Source organism: Geotrypetes seraphini, chromosome 2 (assembly GCF_902459505.1).
Source record: "Geotrypetes seraphini chromosome 2, aGeoSer1.1, whole genome shotgun sequence".
NCBI lineage: Eukaryota > Metazoa > Chordata > Amphibia > Gymnophiona > Dermophiidae > Geotrypetes > Geotrypetes seraphini.
Genome location: NC_047085.1, coordinates 184,430,514 through 184,452,870, shown reverse-complemented (window position 1 = coordinate 184,452,870; position 22,357 = coordinate 184,430,514). Strand labels below are relative to the sequence as shown.

General features: G+C 42.0%; 1 protein-coding gene across 4 annotated transcripts in view; it reads right to left on the bottom strand.

The window, feature by feature from the left end:
* GPLD1 (glycosylphosphatidylinositol specific phospholipase D1) overlaps positions 1 to 22,357 on the bottom strand; it is a 111,740-nt gene that overhangs the window by 9,116 nt on the left and 80,267 nt on the right. For all 4 annotated transcript variants that reach the window (XM_033934498.1, XM_033934499.1, XM_033934500.1 and 1 more), the window contains 5 exons: positions 18,625 to 18,769; positions 17,707 to 17,809; positions 17,459 to 17,552; positions 13,472 to 13,648; positions 3,474 to 3,634 (listed from right to left, as the gene is read on the bottom strand). In XM_033934498.1, coding sequence (XP_033790389.1) covers positions 3,474 to 3,634; positions 13,472 to 13,648; positions 17,459 to 17,552; positions 17,707 to 17,809; positions 18,625 to 18,769 — 680 coding nt within the window. The remainder of the gene's footprint in view (positions 1 to 3,473; positions 3,635 to 13,471; positions 13,649 to 17,458; positions 17,553 to 17,706; positions 17,810 to 18,624; positions 18,770 to 22,357) is intronic.

The following is a 22,357-nucleotide window of genomic DNA, read 5'->3' as shown; positions in this document are numbered from 1 at the left end:
CAGAGTGAAGGAATTCGGGGGCGGAGCAGGGCTCCCATGCTGCCCGAAGTCACCGGGCCGAAGAGAGGAGCAGCCCCGAAGGCAGGGAGCTGCTTCTGAGGAGAGCGATGAGAGTCTCTGGACTTCGGGGGCGGAGCAACGGCTCCCACGCGGCCCAAAGTGGCGGTTGGAGTGAGGAGCAGCACCCGATGGCAGAGGTGCTGCTCTCGAAGAAAACTCGGTCCAGCAGGGGAATTTGGGGGCGGAGCAGGGCTCCCACGCTGCCCGAAGTCACCGGGCCGAAGAGAGGAGCAGCACCGAAGACAGGGAGCTGCTTCTGAGGAGAGCGATGAGAGTCTCTGGGCTTCGGAGCGGAGCAACTCTCCCCAGGAACTCCTGCTGGTGGCGCTTTAGATTTTTTAAATTCGGGTCCCCCGCTGGTCTGGGAGAGGGCGGAGTAAAGGCTCCCACGCTCAACTCTCCCCAGGAACTCCTGCTGGTGGCTGGAGGGGTCCGGTAAAGGCTGTGCACCGTTGGCGCTTTAGATTTTTTAAATTCGGGTCCCCCGCTGGTCTGGGAGAGGGGCGGAGCAAGGGCTCCCACGCTCATCTCTCCCCAGGAACTCCTGCTGGTGGCTGGAGGGGGTCCGGTAAAGGCTGTGCACCGTTGGCGCTTTAGATTTTTTAATCCGGGGCCCCCGCTGGTCTGGGAGAGGGGCGGAGCAAGGGCTCCCATGCTCAACTCTCCCCAGGAACTCCTGCTGGTGGCTGGAGGGGGTCCGGTAAAGGCTGTGCACCGTTGGCGCTTTAGATTTTTTAAATTTGGGTCCCCCGCTGGTCTGGGAGAGGGGCGGAGTAAGGGCTCCCACGCTCAACTCTCCCCAGGAACTCCTGCTGGTGTTTTTAATAATTAAATAATTAAATAGATGAAGAAGTGTTGTTTAAAAGGAGGGAGCTCAACTGTCAGCCAGCCACCATCCAGCCTCCAAGTTTTTATTCCTCCTGTGAGGTAGCAAACTACTCATCTCAGCAAGGGATGTAGATGAGTTATTGAGGGGATAGTTGAGCCTAACCATAAGCATGTACAAAAATTGCCTTTAGGAGTTCAGCTCTGTAATTGGCTCCTCCTATATGTAGAATTTTGCAGGATACACTGCTTCTACATACAGTATAAGTGCTGGTACTCATAGACATTGGGAAAAGGGGAGCTACATGTGTCATGCCACCCCCAAATTTTCCTTCTCTTTCTCCTTTTGCATGGTGTCTATTTTCTTACCTCTCTACCCCGGGGCAACAACACTACAATTTACTTCATAGCAAAAGCATTGCAACTAGGTAGTGCAGGGTACTGAGCATTTCTGCATACCAAAGACCTGCTGGCTTCCATCCCCTCCAAAACAGGAAATAGGGGTGAGGACCATGGGATGGTAGAGGAAGGAAGGGGAAATGCTAAAAATGTGACTGGGGCAGAGTTTAGGCCTCCCCAAGCAAAAAGGCATCCCACTGCTCCTGCTGATACCTACATCTGTAGCTAGTGAAAATCGCCACATATACACAGTCATATAAAAAAATTAGGACACCCCAAGAAATATTCAGTTCTTTTTTAAGAAATGTTCACATATCGATGTCAAATCTTTTTTCTATTTATCTCTGGAAAAGAAAGTGATGCAATTGCAGGTAAACAACAAAAACTTTCCTTGATTTACTCATGAAACAAAAGATATCCACAAAAATGTGTATGCTAACTGAGAAATAAATTAGGACACCCTCACATATCCTCCCACTTAAAGTGGCTCACATTGCACACAGGTGTATGACATCAGGCGCACATGATTAGAACATCGTTACTCAGCATTTTAAAGGAGGTTTGCCCTACTTAAACCTCAGACATTTAATTTGGTGTGCTCATGACTGCTGCGGTGAGAATGAACACCATGGTGAGATCAAAAGAGTTGTCTGAGGCCTTCAGAAAGAAGATTGTAGCAGCTTATAAATCTGGTAAGAGATGTAAAAATATTTCAAAAGAATTTGACATTAGCCATTCCACGGTCTGGAAAATAGTGTACAAGTGGAGGACTTTCCAAACAACTGCCAACATGCCCAGGACTGGCCGTCCAAGCAAGCTGACCCCCCAGAGCAGACCACAAGATGCTAAGAGAAGTTTCCAAAAACCCTAAAATGTCATCATGGGACCTACAGCAGGTTCTTGCTACTATTGATGTGAAACTGCATGCCTCTACAATCAGAAAGAGACTGCACAAATTTAACTTGCATGGGAGGTTGCAAATTTAACTTGCAAGGAGGAAACCTTTGCATTCTAAGAGAAGCATCAAGGTCAGACTGAAGTTGCCAGTGAGAAGGTAGACAAACACCAGGACTTCTGGAATAGTGCTCTATGAATAGATGAGTCTAAAATTGAATTATTTGGACACTAAAAACAAGGACATGTTTGGCGTACACCAAATACAGCATTCCAGGAAAAGAACCTCATATCAACTGTGAAGCACGGAGGTGGAAGTGTCATGGTTTGAGGATGCTTTGCTACAGCAGAACCTGGCCAGCTCACCATCATAGAATCCACCATGAATTCTATTGTGTATCAGAGGGTACTTGAGGAACATGTAAGAAAATTAAAGCTGAAGTGGAACTGGACCCTGCAACACAACAATGACCCAAAACATACCAGTATATCCACCAAGGACTGGCTGAAAACTAAGAAATGGAGAGTCCTGGAGTGGCCTAATCAAAGCCCTCATCATAATCCCATTGAGATGCTGTGGGGTGATTTGAAACGGGTTGTACATGCAAGAAACCCCTCAAACATCTCACAGCTGAAAGAATTCTGCATTGAGGAGTGGGCCAAACTTTCCTCAGACTGATGTCAGAGACTGGTAGATGGCTACAAGAAGCCTCTCACTGCAGTTATTTCAGCCAAAGGGGGTAACATTAGCTATTAGGGTGTAGGGTGTCCTAATTTATTCCTCAGTTCGAATACACATTTTTGTGGATATCTTTTGTTTCATGAGTAAATCAAGGAAAATTTTTGTTGTTTACCTGCAATTACATCACTTTCTTTTCCAGAGATAAATTAAAAAGAAATATTTGACAGTGATATATGAACATTTTTTTAAAAAGAACTGAATATTTCATGGGGTGTCCTAATATTTTCACGTGACTGTATGTTAAGTACCAGTACTTAAGACTTTCTACGTGTGCAGCCGAAGCATGTCTTTTTAGAAAAAGTCATGTTCAGGAAATACACATGTAAAATACGTTTAGGGCAGGGAAGGAACACAATACTCATAGGCTCCAAATCAGCAAGTCTTTTGTAAATTAAGCTTGCAACTGTGAATCTGGCATAGACATCCTAAGCAAACTTGGGTTTTCTATAACCGAAGAAGATGCCTGTGAAATATCACAGCTCTTATGCTATAATATTTTTTGCATTTATTGGTTCTTTTTAAAAAGAAGGATTTGCTAGTACTAGCCTCTTACCCAGTCCTCTGGACAAGGGGATATCCAGGACGTGCAGGTGTCTGTCATCTGACCCGAGATGGTTTTGTTTCCATTGAATATATAAACCCGGCCAGCCTCAGCTCCATACAGGACAGATGTGATGTCATCGCTTCTCAAAGGTGATGACACAATTATTTCATCTTCAGGTTTTCAGCATCAGGACAAATCATAAGAAAGTAATATGAATTATTGTGAAATTCTGGATCATCTGTATGTTTGTTTACTCTTTCAGGTAATATATAGAAATAAAACAAAAACATAAAGAAAATAAAGTGATACCTTTTTATTTTTTTTGGACTAACTTAATGCATTTTATGATTAGCTTTCGAAGGTAATCCTTCTTCAGATCATGGCCACCACACCATTTTACTCTTTCAAATTGTACAAAAATTAGGGGACCATTGATTTAAGTTACATGAAAATACCTTTAAAACAAAATAGGACATATGTTGCAATATATCAGAATTTAAATAAAATAATAAATAAAATGCCTCCTATGGAAACTAGACAGAAAGAAGATTGACTCATTTGAGCTTTGGTACTGGAGAAAGATTTTATACGTGCCGTGGACCACCAGAAGAACAAATCGATTCTGGAAGAGATCAAACTGGCTATGTCATTCAAAGCTCAAATGATTAAATTATGACTGTGTTATTTTGGTCACACTGCCAGAAGAGAAAGATCATTGGAGAAAGACATTATGTTTGGGAAAAATCGAAGGAACCAGACGAAGAGGGCGACTTGCAATCAGATGGCTGGACATATTGAAAACAACCATGGGGATGACGCTGGAGGACCTTACTGAACTAGCACAAAGCCGATCTCTTTTTAGATCTGTAATTCATCAAGTCACTAGCACGAATCGATGGCACATAACTAACTAACTTTACAGAATACTAGTGTAATAGGTCAAATGTGTGCCTATAATCTAGACAAGAGATCTATACCAGCCATAGAGCTGGTTAACATGCTTGCACCTACATGTTGTAGATACACGTACAAGTTATAGTAATGAATAAGTTAAGGGAGGCGGTAGATTTTTGGTAATTTTGTGCATGCGCTAAAAAGCCTAGCGCACCTTCGTAAAAGGAGCCCTAAGTGTTTAAGCGAGAGTTCCATCCTTGTATATAAATAAGCTGAGTACCCTCAGTATTGGCCTTAAAGTGGCTGACTGGGTGAAAAACTAGTTAAGTGGAATGAGACAGAGGGTAGTGGTAAATGGAGTTTGCTCTGAGGTACAGGATGTTATTAGTGATGTGCTGCAGGGACTGGCCCTTGGGCTGACTCTTTTTAACATTTTTGTGAGGGATATTGCGGAAGGCTGGTAAGGTTTCTCTCTCTGAGGATGATGCCAAACTCTGTAATAGGGTAGACATCCTGGAGGGTGTGGATGGCATGAGGAGCAATCTAGTGAAGCTTGAAGAATGGTCCAGAAACTGGCAACTAAGATTTAATGCTAAAAAATTTGGGTCATGCACTTGGGCTGCAAAAATCCAAAGGAACAATATAGTAGAGGGCAGCGGGTCCCAAACTGTGAGCCGCGGCTCCCTGCGGAGCTGTGACTGACATACAGGTGAGCCGCAGATTATTTTTCTATTAGACATTTTTTTTACAACCTTAAGAAATTAAAAAGTATATAGAAATAAAAATACTACAACTGACTCTTCAGGTTATTCATTACTGTTTTGATGTTTATGGCTGATAAAACAGTTTGTTTTCTGTTATCATGTGAATGTAATTACCGTGGGGGAGATCCTATGGGGCTCATAATCGAAAGAGAAAAACGTCCAAAAACCGGCCTAAGTCGGCACTTGGACGAACATTTCTCAAAAACGTCCAAGCGCCGATAATAAAACCGGGTTTGGGACGTATTTAAAAATGACCTAGGCCTTCATAGTGCCGCTCAACGTCCAAAGCTAAACGGGGCGTTTTGGGAGGCGTGTCGAAGGCGGGAGTTGGGCAGGATGTGGGCCGGCTTAGACTTAGTCGTACAGCATGTAAAACCGAAAGTTTTACAACAGAGCTTAGATGGAACTTGGACGTTGTAACTTAGACCCATGTCTAAGTTACAAAAACCCACCTACACTCACCAGATTAGCACTTCAAACACATAACACAGTCCCCCACACACTACCCAAGTGATCACCAACCCCCCCCCCTCACCCCCATACAAATATTTTTCACAACTTTAAATTTCAGCCTCCAGACCATCATCACCTGGCTGCCTGGCATAGGAAAACCTAGTCGTCCAGCCCAGAGGCAGCTTAAGTCATCTTGGGGGTGGGTTAGGGACCCATAGAGAAGAGGACCCATGCCCATAAGCCCCTGTAATCACTGCATTGATACTTAAACATGTGCATTCCCCTATACACCCCCAACACCCTTTTTTACTGGCATATAAGTGGCTCCTGGAGCCATAAGGGCTATTGGGGTGGTAGATAAGTGGGTCTAGGGGATTCTGGAGGTGGTTTGGGGGGCTCACCGTGACCTATAAGGGAGCTGTAGGGAGGAGAAGCCATGGCACCCTTTTTGTGAAGTTCACAGCAGTGCCCTTTAAGGTACCCCATTATTTAGGTGGCATGTCTGGGTGTTCAATCCATCACTTTGCAGACCCCTCCCACGTCCAACAGGGCTTGTTCTAGGCGTTTTAGACTTAGACGGAAATGTGGTATAAAGATGGACGATTTAGCGGCTTGGATGATCAGATCGGCAGGACGTTTAATTAGACGATTTCTGAAAGTAAAAAAAAGATGGACGTCTCTTTCAAAAATGTGTCTTAGGCTCTTTTTAACTTTGGACGACTTGCGAGATGGACATAAATGGACTTAGACGTCCCTTTCGATTATGCCCCTCCACGTGTATGACTAGTGCGCATACCTTGTGGCTTTGTGCATGACTTGTGACCTCTATTTGAATGTAAGTAATCAGTGGATTGTTGGCGCAAACTCAGCTGTTATACTCGTATTTATCAAACTTTACTGGTAAAATAATAATACTAACGTTAGTATTTTACTCATCTTTGACTAACCACCTCTTCTATGAAACCGCACTACCGTTTTTTAGTGCAGAGAGCTGCGCTGAATGGCCTGCACTGCTCCTGACGGTTATTGAGTTCCTATGAGTCGGGAGCAGTGCAGACCATTCAGTGCAGCTCTCTGCGCTAAAAAACCTCTAGGATGTTTTCGTAGAAGAGGGGGTACGTGTCTTTTTGTGTGTAAGTGTCAAGTTCTGATCAATATAATTTTTAAAATTTGTTGTTTTAGGATCCTAAAAATGGACAAATTTTTATTGAATTTTAATAAGCATACAACAGCAGAAAATAAAGGACATGCACCACAAACAAGTAGCGGATGTGCAAAAAAGAGAAAATATCGTAAATATGACGATAGTTATTTAGACTTTGGCTTCACATCAACAAATGTTAACAGAGAAGAAAAACCGGAATATGTAGTATGTTTGAAAATTTGGGCACCAGACTGTATGCTTCCAAGTAAACTTAAGCGTCATATAGAAACTAATCATTCACACTCGATTAATAAAACTCGCAACTTCTTACCAGAAAATTAGAAGAATTAAAAGGACAGCAAGGTACATTTTCTCGGCATTTGCCAATACCAAACAATGCTCTGAAACTTCATACAAGGTTGCATATAGAGTTGCTAAGTGTAAAAAAAAACCCATACCATTGCGGAACAACTGATTCTACCTGCTGCTATAGATATGGTGAACATTATGATTGGCGAATCTGCGGGGAAAGTACTTTCAAATGTACCTTTATCTAATAATACTATCAGTCGGAGAATTCAACATATGTCAAAGACCTCAATGACCAATTGATTAAAAAACGAAAAGAAAGGGAATTTAGTTTGCAATTGGAGGAGATGCACATTTGATTTGCTATGTACGTTTTGTAGCTGGAAATGCCATTGTGGAAGATTTTTTTGTAAAAAAAAAATAACCACAAGATCCTAAATATATTTATGACTGAAAATAATTTAGAGTGGACAAAGTGTATTGGGGTCTGTACGGATAGTGGTCGTTTGATGTCAAGCTGTTATGGAGGATTATAAGCACTTATTCGAAAGAAAGCTCCAGCTGCAATGTGGACCCATTGTAGAATACATAGAGAAGTACTCGCATCAAAGCATTTGAGTCCTACATTGAATTTGGTCCTAGAACACGTGATGGATGTGATAAACTTTCGCCCAGTAAAAGCAAGATTTTTCAACCCTTCCGTAAACATCTGAAAACCTGGCTTTTCTCAAAAATCTAACACTCCCTCCTCATCTGACATCCTAGCCCTCTAACATTCTTCTTTCCTCCGATCTTCATCTAGCCCTTTCCTTGGAGTTCCTTTCTCACCACAATTCCTGTAAACCATGCCGAGCTCCACGACTATGGAGATGGTGCGGTATACAAACCTAAGGTTTAGTTTAGTTTATGGGAGTTGAATACATGTCCTTGTTATATTACTGCCACTCACGCTGGCTTTCTTGTGGCAATATGTTGGCCCGTATATTTCAATTACAACATGAACTCTACATTTTCTTGAAGAAGAAAAACACGAGTATGCCAAAAACTTTGTAGACATTTTTGTCGGGAATATTTTACATTAATAATTAAATGTGAAGTGTATCCTCAGTGTGACTGTAGACGCTATCGGAACGACAGCGTATGCTGATGTTCCAGGCTTGAATGTATTTGGTAGGCTATATTGCAAGCCACACCTCACACTGTGTGTGATCTAAATAATATAGTGCAGCAGAAAGTGCTACTTGTATCAAACTTATTCTTATACTTATTTCCAACTTGTTAAATCAATTGCTCAAAAGCAGCAGCGAATGTGGTACTTATCTCAGATGCTTCCCTCTTCTTCTTCGCATTATTGCTTTAATGGGTACTTCCGTGAAGTTTTAGTTCTCATTCTGAGTCCCAATAGTTTGCCATTGTATTTCACCGGCTCTACCAAGCTCAGTTTTGGAGAAAAAAATCCCTTCCTCAGGAGCCTTTTAAATAGTATCAGGATAGCATATGATCAAAAGAATTATAGGGAGCGCGTGACTGCCATAACGTAGCCACCAAAGAGTCAGAAGGAGAGAAACGCACCAACGCTTTTAAACTGCTGAATTGACATCATCCTGAACAAACTTTATTGTTCACTACCACCAAATTTTGCACAGGGATACGAGTAGGTTGTACAGAGAACCCCTTTCATAATAACGAGTTCCACTCAATGTTTTTGTTCAAACCATGAGGTATGACAGTATCCAACTCCAGAATCCAATATTGTTCCCACAAGTGTACAATATTTGAGCTCTCAGAATGAGAACTAAAACTTCACGGAAGTACCCATTAAAGCAATAAGAAGAGGGAAGCATCTGAGATAAGTACCACATTTGCTGCCGCTTTTGAGCAATTGGTTTAATAAGTTGGAAATAAGTATAAGAATAAGTTTGATACAAGTAGCACTTTCTGCTGCACTATATTATTTAAATCACACCACAGTATAAACCTATGATGGTGTGAGGTGTAGCTTGCAATATACCAAATACATACAAGCTTGTAACGTATGCTGTCGTTCCGATAGCTTCTATGGTCACACTGAGGATACACTTCACATTTAATTATTAATGTAAAATGTTCCCAACTTGTTTAAACTATTTCTACAGGGTCATACAATTTGTTGAGATTAGTGAGGTCCCTGATTGGGTTTTGAAGAGCATTAAAAAACTTTGTAGAGACAGAGTTTTTGATGAAACTGGCATACTTATGTGATAATTTTGAAAAGTTAAATATGCTGAATCTCTCTTTGCAAGGAGGCAACATGCACACTTTGAAATTGTTCGAGAAGATTTCAACTTTCAAAAAAAATTTACAATTATGGTGGAGAAAAATGCATGAAGACAGTGGCAAAGATTGCTTTCCCCTTTTGCAGCAGTTCATGATCTCCAATGAAGTTGTTTTGTCCGACAATATAAAATCAGTTTTTGAAGATCACCTATCGCAAAGTATCAAATGGTTTGAAAAATATTTTCAAGAAAATGATCCCATGAAATTCACCTGGATTCAGGATCCCTTCAGATCCAAACTTCCAGCTGACTATTTCTGAAGAAGAAAATCTCATTGAGCTGTCTTGCGATAATACGCTCAAGACACAATTTAGCAGCATGAATATCTGCTGTTAAGTAGTAGAGCTCAGAGAATCTTAGGGCTCCTTTTACTAAGGTACACTAGCGTTTTTAGCGTGCGCTAAACAAAAAATACTAATGCAAGCTCTATGGAGGCGTTAGCTTTTAGTGCGTGCGGTATTGTAGCTCGCCTTTGTAAAAGGACCCCTTAATTCCATTCGCGACATCCTATTTATGCGAGGTTGGGTTTTCGGTGCTCGCTGTGATAAAATGCAAATACCGAGCATAACTCAATGTGGAACAAGAAATGAGATTGGCAGTATCAAATATGGTTCCAAGGTTTCATCCATCTCACTAGTTCTATCAATATTTTTTGTGATTATTTTTTTTATATTCGTTATTGAATTTTTTTCAGATAAATAATCAAGATTATTGTGATAGCCTTTATGATAAGTTATGTTAATTTTTTAAATTGATAATTGTCTCAGGCTAACAACTATCAGGTATGTATTAGATTACAGAACTATCGTTTGACCTGGGGAGCCATGGAAAATTTTTGAAACATTAAGTGAGCTGTGAACAGAAAAAGTTTGGGAACCACTGGTATAGGGGATGAAGTACTTCTGTGTACGAAAGGAGACTAGGACTTGCAAGTGATCATAGCCGATGATCTTAAGGTGGCCAGACACCACCTTAGGTTAAGGTGGCGGTTCAGCTCCAGCCACGAAATAAATTAGCCAAATGCAGGTAAAATGTAGCAGTTCAAGCCTGGTGGGCCAGCAAAGATAAGTGTACTAAATTTATTCTTAAACCGCTAATGCACTAAAAAAAATTTTCGCAGTTGTAAACTTTACATGACTCTTTTTACTCTTAACCTTAGGTATTTATATTAACACTTGCACTTTTTGCACAATTTGTTTTCAGCACAAGGGAGGGTCCAAGGATGGTGAGCTGCAATGGGCTATACAGCCTGTGCATGAGTTAAGTATTGAATGCTATTGCACTCACCTCACTATGCAATCACACTGAAGATCTCTTGTTTCAAAAATATTAAAATAATTTAAATATTATTGTTGTAAGATTTAAAACTGTTTAGAGGGGAGTGTGGTTTTTCACAACCACTTTGTTTTTGTTGAGAACTACATATCTGTTCCAGATTTTCATAGTGTTCTTCAGAAGGGTTTTTTGTACTGATAGTTCTATCAATTACAAGTTTAGCACCATCCATCTAACCCATGGTCTAGCGCTAGCCATACCTGGAATAAAAGTCCTCAAGTGGCTTACCTCAGCCATGCAAAGAACACTCCTTTCAATTAACAGTCTCTGTTTCACTCAGTTGAGCCACTCTGCTTCCCAAGACTTTGTTTCAGCCCACTGCTAGGGAAAGCTGGAAGTCTCTTCCTCAGTCCTGGGGACCTCTCTGACTCACTGCACTCTGGGACATTTACACTCCTCCCTGCCTGAGACCTGCCCCTGTGACTCAGCAGGATTGCCCTTCCTCCACTACAGTGGCTTATGATTGGGCTATCTCATCTTGCTGTTCAGAGTAGAGAATGACACGGGGAAAAAATCTGTCCCCGTCACCGCCCCGTCCCCGGTCCACCATCCTCTGCACCGCCCCGTCACTGCCGTTCCCTTCACCGCCCCATCATCACCACTGCCATCCCATTCACCGCCCCGTCACCGTCCCCGCAGCATCCATATAAGCCTTAGTACTCTAATATTTAGCTTATTCCGTTCTTATAAATCAAAGTTCCTGCTGCTGAACTAGAGAAAGAAATGATCAGCTGGCATTGCTTTGTTTATAAATTTTTATCAACACAACTAATATACCACCATAATGTTTCCGACAGAGGACAAGTATGCAATAAATGCATTTTGCTGTTTCAATGCCAGTGCTCAGCAGAACAACAGACAGCAATATGGACATTCACCTTATGGACTGGGTGATATACATTTCAAATGTAGTACTTTTTTTAATATATAAAAATAGGCAAAATTAGTTGATGTTTTATCATTATATTTTCTTGCCATTGGTGCCACACATGATTTTAAAATGATAAACCAGTTCTGCTAAAGAGGGGAGAATACCCACAACGAAACAGTAAAGTCAAAAGAGGTACGGGGTAGGGATGGGGTGTTCACACATGCAGCAGGGGTGGGGTGAAGAAGAGGGCGGAGGAGGGACATCACCAATCTGGGCACCTCTCACCCTCGCTATGCCACTGCTTGGAAGGGTAGTGGGGGAATCAGTCGGTAGGTGGGTGGGAGAGAGGGGTCAGAGAGAGAGAGAGAGGAATTGGTGTTTGCTCTGTTGGTTCAGTTAATCGCAGCAAGGGAATCCCCAATCACCTGAGCTGGCAGGATTTCCCAAAGCCACGGTTTTGGGGAATCCTGCTGGCTCAGCTGCTCAGGGATTCCTCTGCCATGATCTGCTGATTGCAGACTGTGGACTGTTGTAGGCAAAGACAGGTGCCAGAAATGTAGGCAAGGGGTTTTGTAGTACAAAAGTCATTGCGTCCCAGTGTATGTTTTAGAATAATGCATATGAATGTGGGGGGAAAGTAGGTGATAAAAGAGATCATCAGACTAAGGTACTTGTCCTTTGAATGAGTGACAACTTTCCTCTTTAGCCTCCATCAACTCTATTACAAGTGATTGCCTCTACTAATCCTACCATTTTAGGGGTAATTGTTTGAATTTGTGATTGTGCATGTGCAATCCAGAGCAGCTTGTTTTTCAGCAGGGCCCTGCTTCCTGATATGCCACTTAATAAGGATTATAAACATAAATCAGGGATAAGAATATTCTTTTTTTTCCTCCCTGGTATGATTTTTATATACTGCAGGAGAGAGATGCTGAGGCTGCCAGCCATGATGAGCACCGGCAGACATTACAAACAAATCATTCTGCCCCAAGGCAGAGGCCTCAATATTTATTTAAGTATATACTTAAATAAAGGTCCAGCAGCCCCCACCCTCCCTCCACCTCACCTTATATTCCGAGTTTGCCGGCTTCCTTTTTCCCGAGCCGCACACGTTCAAAAAGCCGTGCACGCGTGGCTGCACGATTTAATCAAACTTCTCCTCTCCTGCAACTTCCTGTTTCCGGTTGCGTCAGAGGAGAAGACTGATTGACTTGCGCAGCTGCGCGTGCACGGCTTTTTGAACGCGTGTGGCTCGGGAAAAAGGAAGCCGGCAAACTCGAAATATAAGGTGAGGTGGAGGGAGGGAGCTGGCCAAACGCTACGGGCGGGCGGTGGCTGCGAGGACCACGCGATCCTTGATACCTCATTGCGGAGACAAGACCATTCACTGCTCCACAGGGCGGTGAATGGCCTTGTCCCCGTCCCCGCAGCGACTGCTATTTTTCTTTCCCTGTTCCGGCAGGTTACCCGCAGCTAAACGCGGTAGCCGCGGGTAAACCGCCACCGTTTCATATTCTAGTTCAGAGCCTAACTGCAGCCTCACACAGAGAATGACACAGGGATAGAACTTGTCGTCCCCATTCCCGACTCCGCAGCTGACTGTGGGAAACCATCCCCATGTCATTCTTTAAGGAGAGAGGGAAGAATCAGAGTATGAATGGGCACAACCACTGACCCTCAAGCCTTGCATTGAAGAATGCTGGTGTAGAAGGACTGAGGCTGAGACAGACACTAAAAAATGTGTTTGGAGAACCCCTTACTCCCTCACGGCATTCATAAAACATCCTTAATCTGATGAGAGAGAGAACCACTTCATGCTATTCCCATGCCTTGAAATCTTAGCTATTGCTGTTAGGTCCATACAGTAAATGCTACCTATACTGGAAACTTTTCCAGCATTACATACGTCCCATCTTTCTTACCTAGTCCATCGTTGTCAAGGTCACTTAAGTACGCCTTTCCTCCGAAATGAGAGAATCTCCTATTGCCCCTCAAAATGCTGCAAGAGGAGGGTGCTGCAGGTGGCTCCAGCTGATAGATGAATGTTGCTCCAGCCTGATGAAGCAGCATCGGAAGGAATGCTAATCTGCTAGTAGCGTCTGAAAGAAACCAATGCAGAATAATAAATATACACTTTTATAATGCATCAGGTTATTGCCTGCCTTCATAATTTAGGTGAGATATATATAACTGAAACCTGGATAGTAGAAGGAGACAGTGCTTCTCCTCAACAGATTTTTCAAGGATAAGATGGGAAGCTTAGAGGTTTTAAAAGAAGAGGGGAATTAGCTTTTATTTTCAGGTCAAGTTTTCAGTTTCATCAGGTGACCATTAGGAATGTTTCGCCAATTGAATGTGTTACAGAAGGAATGATAAAGACCGATATTCCACTGTTCTCCATGCTGATGCTAGGTTAAGCCAGTGTTCTGGAATGGAATCTGGGCTCTCATTGAGTGGCATTGGAGCAACTGAGAAGCATTGGTTGTTTCTTTTCTGTTAGAGTACTGTATATCCCACCTCATACAAGCTGTGATTAGCTATGTTCTTTGCTCGGTTCTCTATTGATTATGCGAGGTTGGTAATTTTAGGAGTTTTTCATTTTTCTGGTAATCTTGGGGTAGAGGGTACTTAGGTTCAAGCAACTGGTTACAGTTCTGCCACATAAACATGATACTGTTTTAGACCTAGGGTTGTTTTTCATTCTATTACTTTGTTCATTATACAGTGGTACCTCGGAATCCGAATGCCCCAGAACTCGAACGCTTTGGAAACTAAACTTTTGTTGTAGTAAATTTTGCCCCAAAATCTGAACTCTGCTTTGGAATCCGAACGCCCTGCACATTGTATGTGTGTGTTTCTGCCCCAGAATCTGAATGCTGCTTTGGAATATTTCTTCATATTTTACCTTAAAATTTGTTAATACCTTAAAATGTGTTAATATTTTACCTTAAAACTTGAGTTTGTGGGACCCAGGAACGGATTAATCCAGTTTCTATTATTTTCAATGGGAAAAATTGTCTTGGAACTCAAACGCTTTGGAACTCGAACGGGGTTCTGGAATGGATTAAGTTCGAATTCCAAGGCATCACTGTATCTTCAAATTTGAAAGTTTGTCCAATTATGGTGTGAAACCAGCAAAAATAAAGGTTGGCTTGAAGCACGAGTTAATAAGTGGTTTAGATGCTGATATTGTCACAACTCGATTATTGTAATTCTTTGTATTTGAACTTAAACTCAAAAAAGGTAAAAAAAATAATTGCAGCTGATTCAAAATACTGCAGTGTACTGGGCAGGAGCAAGCTTTCTGCGCTTCTGCCCTGCGCTGAGCCCCTCCCTGAATGGCTGCCTCGAGTTCTTGTGGCCCAGCAGTGTACCGGGCATGAGTGAGCTTTTTGCGCTCCTGCCCAGCCCTACGCCACTCGCTGAATGGCTGCCGCCAGTTCTCACAAGTCCTGCAAGAACTGTTGGCAGCCATTCAGCGAGTGGCTCAGCGCTGGGCAGGAGCGCAAAAAACTCACTCCTGCCCAGTACACCACTGAACCACCAGGATTCAAAAAGGTATGCAGGGGGAGGCAGGAGTGAGGTAAAAAAAAAATTGTTAGTTGGCCAAGACAGGAGACGGAAAGGATACCTCCTATTCTGGCCCACCAGATCATATGGCAGGCCAGCAGAGGCCTGCAACAAGTCTGGGAGGGTGGAGGGTGGATGCTGTTCCGAATATAAGACGAGACCCCCATTTTTGGGCCTTTTTTTGGCCAAAAAATCTCATCTTATATTCGAGTATATATGGTATATAAATAGGAAACTGTCTAAGTTTGGTAACAATCCTCATCTTTTTAAGATAGTTGAAGATGCCAAGTTATAAACAATTTGTATTCCTTACAATAAATCTTTGGAAGCTTCTAGGTTTACAGTCTTCTCTGACATCAAAATAACTGTCTTTTGAAAGATTCCTCAAGTATGGTTTTGAAAGATCCTTCCAGTACAGGTCAATCTGGCCAGTAACAAATTCCCATTAGAACTGAACAGGCTGAATCCCTTCCTAAAACTGATGAGTCATGTGTTTCTTGGGCTATGTTCCAAATAGTGACAGCCATAGATACAATTAAACCTCTCCAGTCTCTCAATTCTGCTGTATTATAGGATTTAATTCATTTTGTTAGTTGTCCCTATTCAAAGAATCTATTGCTCCATTTCTGACCCATGTTATCAATTTATCCCAAACTGTCTCAAAGAGGTCATTTTTACTCCAAGTCTCAAAAAAGGCAAAAATTAAGTGATGGCTATTCAGGCTTTTGGCCTGTTTCTAACAGGCTATTCTTATGTATATGCATAACCTGTAGAATACTTTAAGATACAGGTGTCCTTGCCGCTTTCAGTTGCTTGCCGTTACACCAGGTTATAGCTGGTCTAACTGCATGTTCCTACATAGAAGAACATAAGAGTTGCCATGCTAGGACAGACTGAAGGTCCATTAAGCCCAGTGTCCTGTTTCCAACAGTGGCCAACCCAAGTCACAAGTACATGGCAAGATGCCTAAAAATTTAAAAAAGAAGTTGTAGTGGGATTTGAACCTGTGTCCCTTGCTTTACAGGTCATTATACTAACCACTAGGCTACTCCTCTGCTCTCCATGCTATTGCAAGGTTAAGCCAGTGAGATCTGGCTTTTGGGATCTGGGCTCTCGCTCAGTGACATTGGAGCAACTGAGACACCCACTTAAAGAATTGCCCCCAATTCCATCTGAAATCCACCGTCCCCATATCCCCATTCTCCTACACTCATAGACAAACAGAAAGATATAATAATAATAATAATAACTTTATTTTTATATACCGCCATACCATAAACAGTTCTAAGTGGTTTACAAGGGAAGAGACTGTATACAGACAGCGACATTACAGTGAACTTTTGAATTTACATTGGCTTGTTAAGTTTAGTCAGGTTTATCTGAAAGAGTATTGAAAGTACATCAGGTTGAGGTGGGGGATCAGAGAAATTTGTCAAAGAGATAGGTTTTTATTGACTTTCTAAACGTTTTGTACGAGAATGCGTTTGAGATGAAGTTAAACATTTGTTCCATTTGCCTGCTTGGATTGATAGTGTTCTATTGAGGTATCTTTTGTAGGTGTAGCCCTTTAGGGATGGAAAAGCGAACAAGTAGGTACTGCGTGTATTAGTTGTACCTGGGAATTCAAATTGGTGAGACAGAAAGATTGCGGATGAACCTGTCATGGTTTTGAAGCAAAGGCAAGCAAACTTAAAAATTACCATTGCTTCCACAGGCAGCCAGTGTAGTTTTCTGTAGTATGGGCTTACATGGTCTGATTTCTTGAGGCCATAAATGAAATGGACTGCAGCATTTTGGATGACTCTCAGTTGTTTGATGGTTTTTTTTTGAGAAATCCCAAGTATATAATGTTGCAGTAGTCTAAGGTACTTAAGATCAGGGATTAAACTAGCATTCAAAAGGAAAATAAATCGAAGAATTGTTTAATGGTACGAAGTTTCCATAGAGTGAGAAAGCATTTTTTGACTTGAGCATTAGTGTGATCTCAAACGTGATGCCAAGGATTTTGGTTGTGGGATTAATTGGATAGTCTGATCTGTTTAGTCTCAAGGAGGTATTCACAATCTTGTTATTGGGGCTTGCCAAGAAAATCTTGGTTTTTGGGGGATTTAGTTTTAGTTTGGAGTGCATAGTCCAATGTTCAACCTTGGTAAGGACGGATGAGATGAGTTGTTCTGTCTCTTGGGTCAATGAGGTTATGGGAATAATAATAATATATCCACATACTAGTCATGGAGTTACAAAAGGTATTCCTTTAAGCTGCCATAAAGTTCTAGACTTGTTTATGCTTTCAATCAAAGTACTGCAAAAGCAGTTTTATAGCAACCAGAATGACTTACCCTGTGTTGGTGCACCAGCCACCAGCACTTGCATAGGGACACCATCTACTGCCACTAGCCCACTTGCAATTGATGAGCCCAGCTTGCTTTGTTCCTTTTTGATGGGGAAAAAAAGAGCAAAAGAGAGACCCAGCACTTTAACTATCAAAATGGAAAATGTTCCAGAATTAAGAAAAGAATGCAATTACACTAAACAGCACATGAGGCAATTCCTAATATGATGCAATAGGCACTACAGTCAGACTTACTTCCTCTCCAGTCAAAACAAACCAGTATTTTCTGCTTGGTGGGTAGTATCCATATATCCTTCCTATACTCTGTTTGCGGTCAAATGGAAGTTTGAAGTCTCGGCTGAAACAAGCAATATTGTTTGCAGTAAAATTAACATAGTAACATCATAGTAACATAGTAGATGACGGCAGATAAAGACCCAAATGGTCCATCCAGTCTGCCCAACCTGATTCAATTTAAATTTTTTTAAAATTTTTTCTTCTTAGCTATTTCTGGGCAAGAATCCAAAGCTCTACCCGGTACTGTGCTTGGGTTCCAACTGCCGAAATCTCCGTCAAAACCTACTCCAGCTCATCTACACCCTCCCAGCCATTGAAGCCCTCTCCAGCCCATCCTCCCCTAAACCGCCATATACAGACACAGACCGTGCAAGTCTGCCCAGTACTGGCCTTAGTTCAATATTTAATATTATTTTCTGATTCTAAATCCTCTGTGTTCATCCTATGCTTCTTTGAACTCGGTCACCGTTTTCCTCTCCACCACCTCTCTTGGGAGCGCATTCCAGGCATCCACCACCCTCTCCGTAAAGTAGAATTTCCTAACAGTGGTTAGAATAATTAATATATTCTGGCTATATACATTCCATACACATTTCATACACTAGATCATTTACATGAAGAAGAACATTGTAAAAATGCAGGAGGGAAATCAGACTTCAGATGCTGAAAATGCCCTAATCTGATTTCTGAATCAGATGCCTCAGATATCAGATTTTTTTTCTCATAAAATTGTCATTATAGAAAATATTGTCATAATGTACTTCAATGAGATCCAGTAGGCAGGCTCAGATGATGCAGGCTCAGATGATGAATGTACAGTATTTTTTTTTTTTTTTAACAATTGTGTCTTTTCCTCTTTGTTTTTCCTGAACATACCTGATACAAGGCTTCTTCCAGGTGGGACTCCCTATTATCACCAGGGTTCTGTTCTTGAGTCTGTGGCTGTGCAATGAATATCCAAACCAGCTGAAATCCTGATTCCCTTTTACCAACCAGTCTACTTCCTTCACTGACAGAAGTCCTGCAAGAGTGAACCTGCCTCTTAGAAGATGGATACAGAGGATAAGAAAAAAAAAATAGTAGCCTTGTAAGCCAGTGATTCCCAAACATATCCTAGGGGAGCCTCAGCCTGTCAGGTTTTCAGGATATCCACAATGAATATTCATGAGATCGATCTGCATACACTGCTTCCTTGGTATGCAAATCTATCGCATGCATATTTGTTGTGGATATCCTGAAAACCTGACTGGCTGAGGCTCCCTCAGAACAGTTTTGAGAATCACCGTGTAAGCAATAAAGCAGGCAGTTTGCTGTAGAACAAATTCTCTCACAATCTAGGTGTAAGCTCTGTGTGTAAAAATCATAAGTATTACTATTGTATGTTGTGACAAAGAAGGAATTAACAAGTATTAACAATCCTTGAGATCTGACAAAATCAGTTGCACTATTGAGTCAATTATGGGTTTATAATTTCTGGCTTGGTCTTTTCAAAGAAAAAAATATATATTAAAACAGTTATTGAAGGCTTTTATTTTTGATAAAATGATCAAGTAGGAAGAAACTTTCAGTGGCAATGTAGAAACACTAGTTCTATAATATGTCCCGCCCCTTTTTTTTTTTTTTTTTGACAAAAGTGTGGAAGAGGTTTTTAGTGCTGGCTGGCGCACTGAGGCTCCAATTCTGTAAACTGCGCCTAACTTTAAGCATGCTTTAGGCATCCAATTTAAGTAGATAATGAGCGATTTAAGGGTGTTAACAAGCGTTAATTGGGATTTAGGTGTCGATTAGTTATCCATAGAACACAGACGCAAGATAGACGCAGATTTAGGGAATAGTGTCTAAGTTTGTAGACATGGGCGTAACGTGGGAGTGGTTAAGGATAGGCACCACATAGACGCTAGTTAGGCGCCAGAGCATGCCTAAACAGCGTGGAAAATGTAGGCGAAGGAAAAGCTGGTCTAAGTGTAGTGTACACTGTGACCAGTCAGACCCGGGCTCTGCCAAGGTCCCAGTTAAGCCAAGGAAAAATGTTAAAATAAAAACACGGAAGGAAAATTCCAGGATCTCCCAGGGTTATATTTTGGGAGATAATGCCATTGACCACCAGAGGGAGCTGGATTCATCTGAGGAGGAAGTAGGTGAGCTTGATTCGAGTCACCACCGGGGGGAGCTCAAGAGACCCCTGGACTTCTGCTGACTCACTCAGATCAGGCCACACCCCTAGGGTATGTAAGCCAGCAGGCCGGTTAGGGAGGAAGTTCAAGCCTTGCCTCCCTAAAGATCCACCTGGGCCAAACAGGAGCAACAACCCTATGCCTATGGAGCTGACAGAGGCTGGACAAGATGAAGATTTGCCACTCTTGAATGGAGAGCCTATGGAATGTCAAGAAGCTTGTGCAGGTTGTGAAGCTAATTACCCTGAGCCTATGCAGGTGGACTTGGCCTTAAGCTACAAACAGTGAGTTTGAATTTTTGGGAACTGTTTGTTTGTTGTGGTTTTTTTTTATGTTTGTTTGGGAAAGCTAGGAGTGAGTGGGGAGAGGTTTTGTTTTCACTCTGGGTGGGATTTTGAAAGCCATTTCAGTGGCAGTATTTTGACAAAACCTGTACACTCTCCTTTCCTGGCAGTCATAAATGGTGCCAGAGGCTTTCCTCATTTTCCTTAAGGACTGAGAATTGGGGAAACTATTATCCTGAACTGCATTTTTGATTTTGCTGAATTACCTGCTTTGGAGCAGGCAGTGCTAGCTCTGTGGAGAGCTGTGGTCTCAAGAGCCATTGGGACTTTATTTGGAGTGAAAGAAAGTTTTAGACTTTATTTTGGACTGTTTTATTTTCTGGCCTTTTTTTGGCAGTATTTCTTTAATGCTGTGTGAAATCCTGACTAATGTTGCAAAAGTTTAATGAATTACTTACCTGCATGAAGGATTGAGTAAAAAGAACTATTTCTATAATCCACCACAATTGTTGGGACTTTATTTTGTTCAACTTTAATTTTGGATTACTGATGAAATTCCAGTCCTGCAGGGTGACTCCATGCCGGGTCACACGCTGGTGCACTGTTTATTGTAACCACTGGGATTGCTATTGAGCCCAGCCCTGGGCTATAGTGGTGGTGGCTATAACACGCTTAGTGCATTAGAGACGTCTATACGATGCCTATGTAGCGCCTAAGTAACACTGATTGCCAGTTGCCCCACAAGGACGCCTAAAGCACGCCTAAAGTTAGGCGCAGTTTACAGAATAGGGGCCTGAATGTTCTGCGCTGCTCTGACGCTCTTAAGAACTCTGTGACTTTCAGAGCAGCGCAGAGCATTCAGCATGCCAGCTGGCGCTAAAAACCTCTTCCGCGCTTTTGTAAGAACATAAGAACATAAAAATTGCCGCTGCTGGGTCAGACCAGTGGTCCATCTTGCCCAGCAGTCCGCTCATGCGGTGGCCCTTAGGTCAAAGACCAGCACCCTAACCGAGACTAGCCCTAAAAGGTGGGGATAGTCTTGAGATAAATTCTGTTGAAATATAGCACTCTGTGATAGACAGTATATAATCAGGGGGTAGAAAAGTTATGCCTAAATGGGGATGGGTAATCTGCTGTGGGAAATACCATTAATTGCCACCACTGCCCTGATTCAGTCATTTTAACCAGATATGCATCTTTTGCACAGACAGGATTTACATGCAAGAAAGAGTCAAATGCAGATAATTTGGGCACGGCTCACAACTTCTGCACAACCCACAGACTGGTAAATCTAATTTCTGTGGTAAGTAAATTAACGGAAATGCTTTTAAAACATTGAATAATAAAGTTTTTGGAATCCAATGGATTACAGAACCTGAGGAAACATGGTTTCACTAGAGGCAGGTCTTGTCAGACAAGTCTAATTAACTTCATTGACTGAGTGATCAGAGAGTTGGATTGATGGAGAGCACTAGATGTGGCATGTTTAGATTTTAGTACAGTTATACAATCACAGAATATTCATCTGTATATCCCTAGTAGTTGAGTCTAGATTTTAGTAAAACCACTACTACTACTACTATTAATTATTTCTATAGCTCTACCAGATACATGCAGCGCTGCACAGAGTCACAAAGAATAAGAAAACAGTCCCTGCTCCAAAGAGCTTACAGTTTAAACAGGCAAGACAGACAAACAGGATGTCATGGATACAGTTAAGGGGAACGGTTAATTAGCGGGCCGGGTTGGAGGGCAGAGGAGTAGGGTTAAGGATTGAAAGCTGTATCACTATACATTACAGACTGCTTTTAAACAAGGGAAGGGAAGGGGCTTGATGGACAAACTCGGGTAATTTATTCCAGGCATAGGGGGCAGCTAGATGAAAAGAACAAAGTCTGGAATTGGCAGTGGAGGAGAAGGGTACAGGTAAGAACAGCTAATCTGAGAAACGGCGTTCTCTAGGAGGTGCATAAGGAGAAGAGAGATATTGAGGGGCCGCAGAATGAACACACTTGTAGGACAGCAATAAGGTAGGTGCCAGAAATGTAAACCTTGAAAACCTTGACCCACATTTACTGTGCCTACCTTTCACAAAGCCACCATTCTATAAACAGCACCATTATATGAATGACATGAGATCATTGTATATTT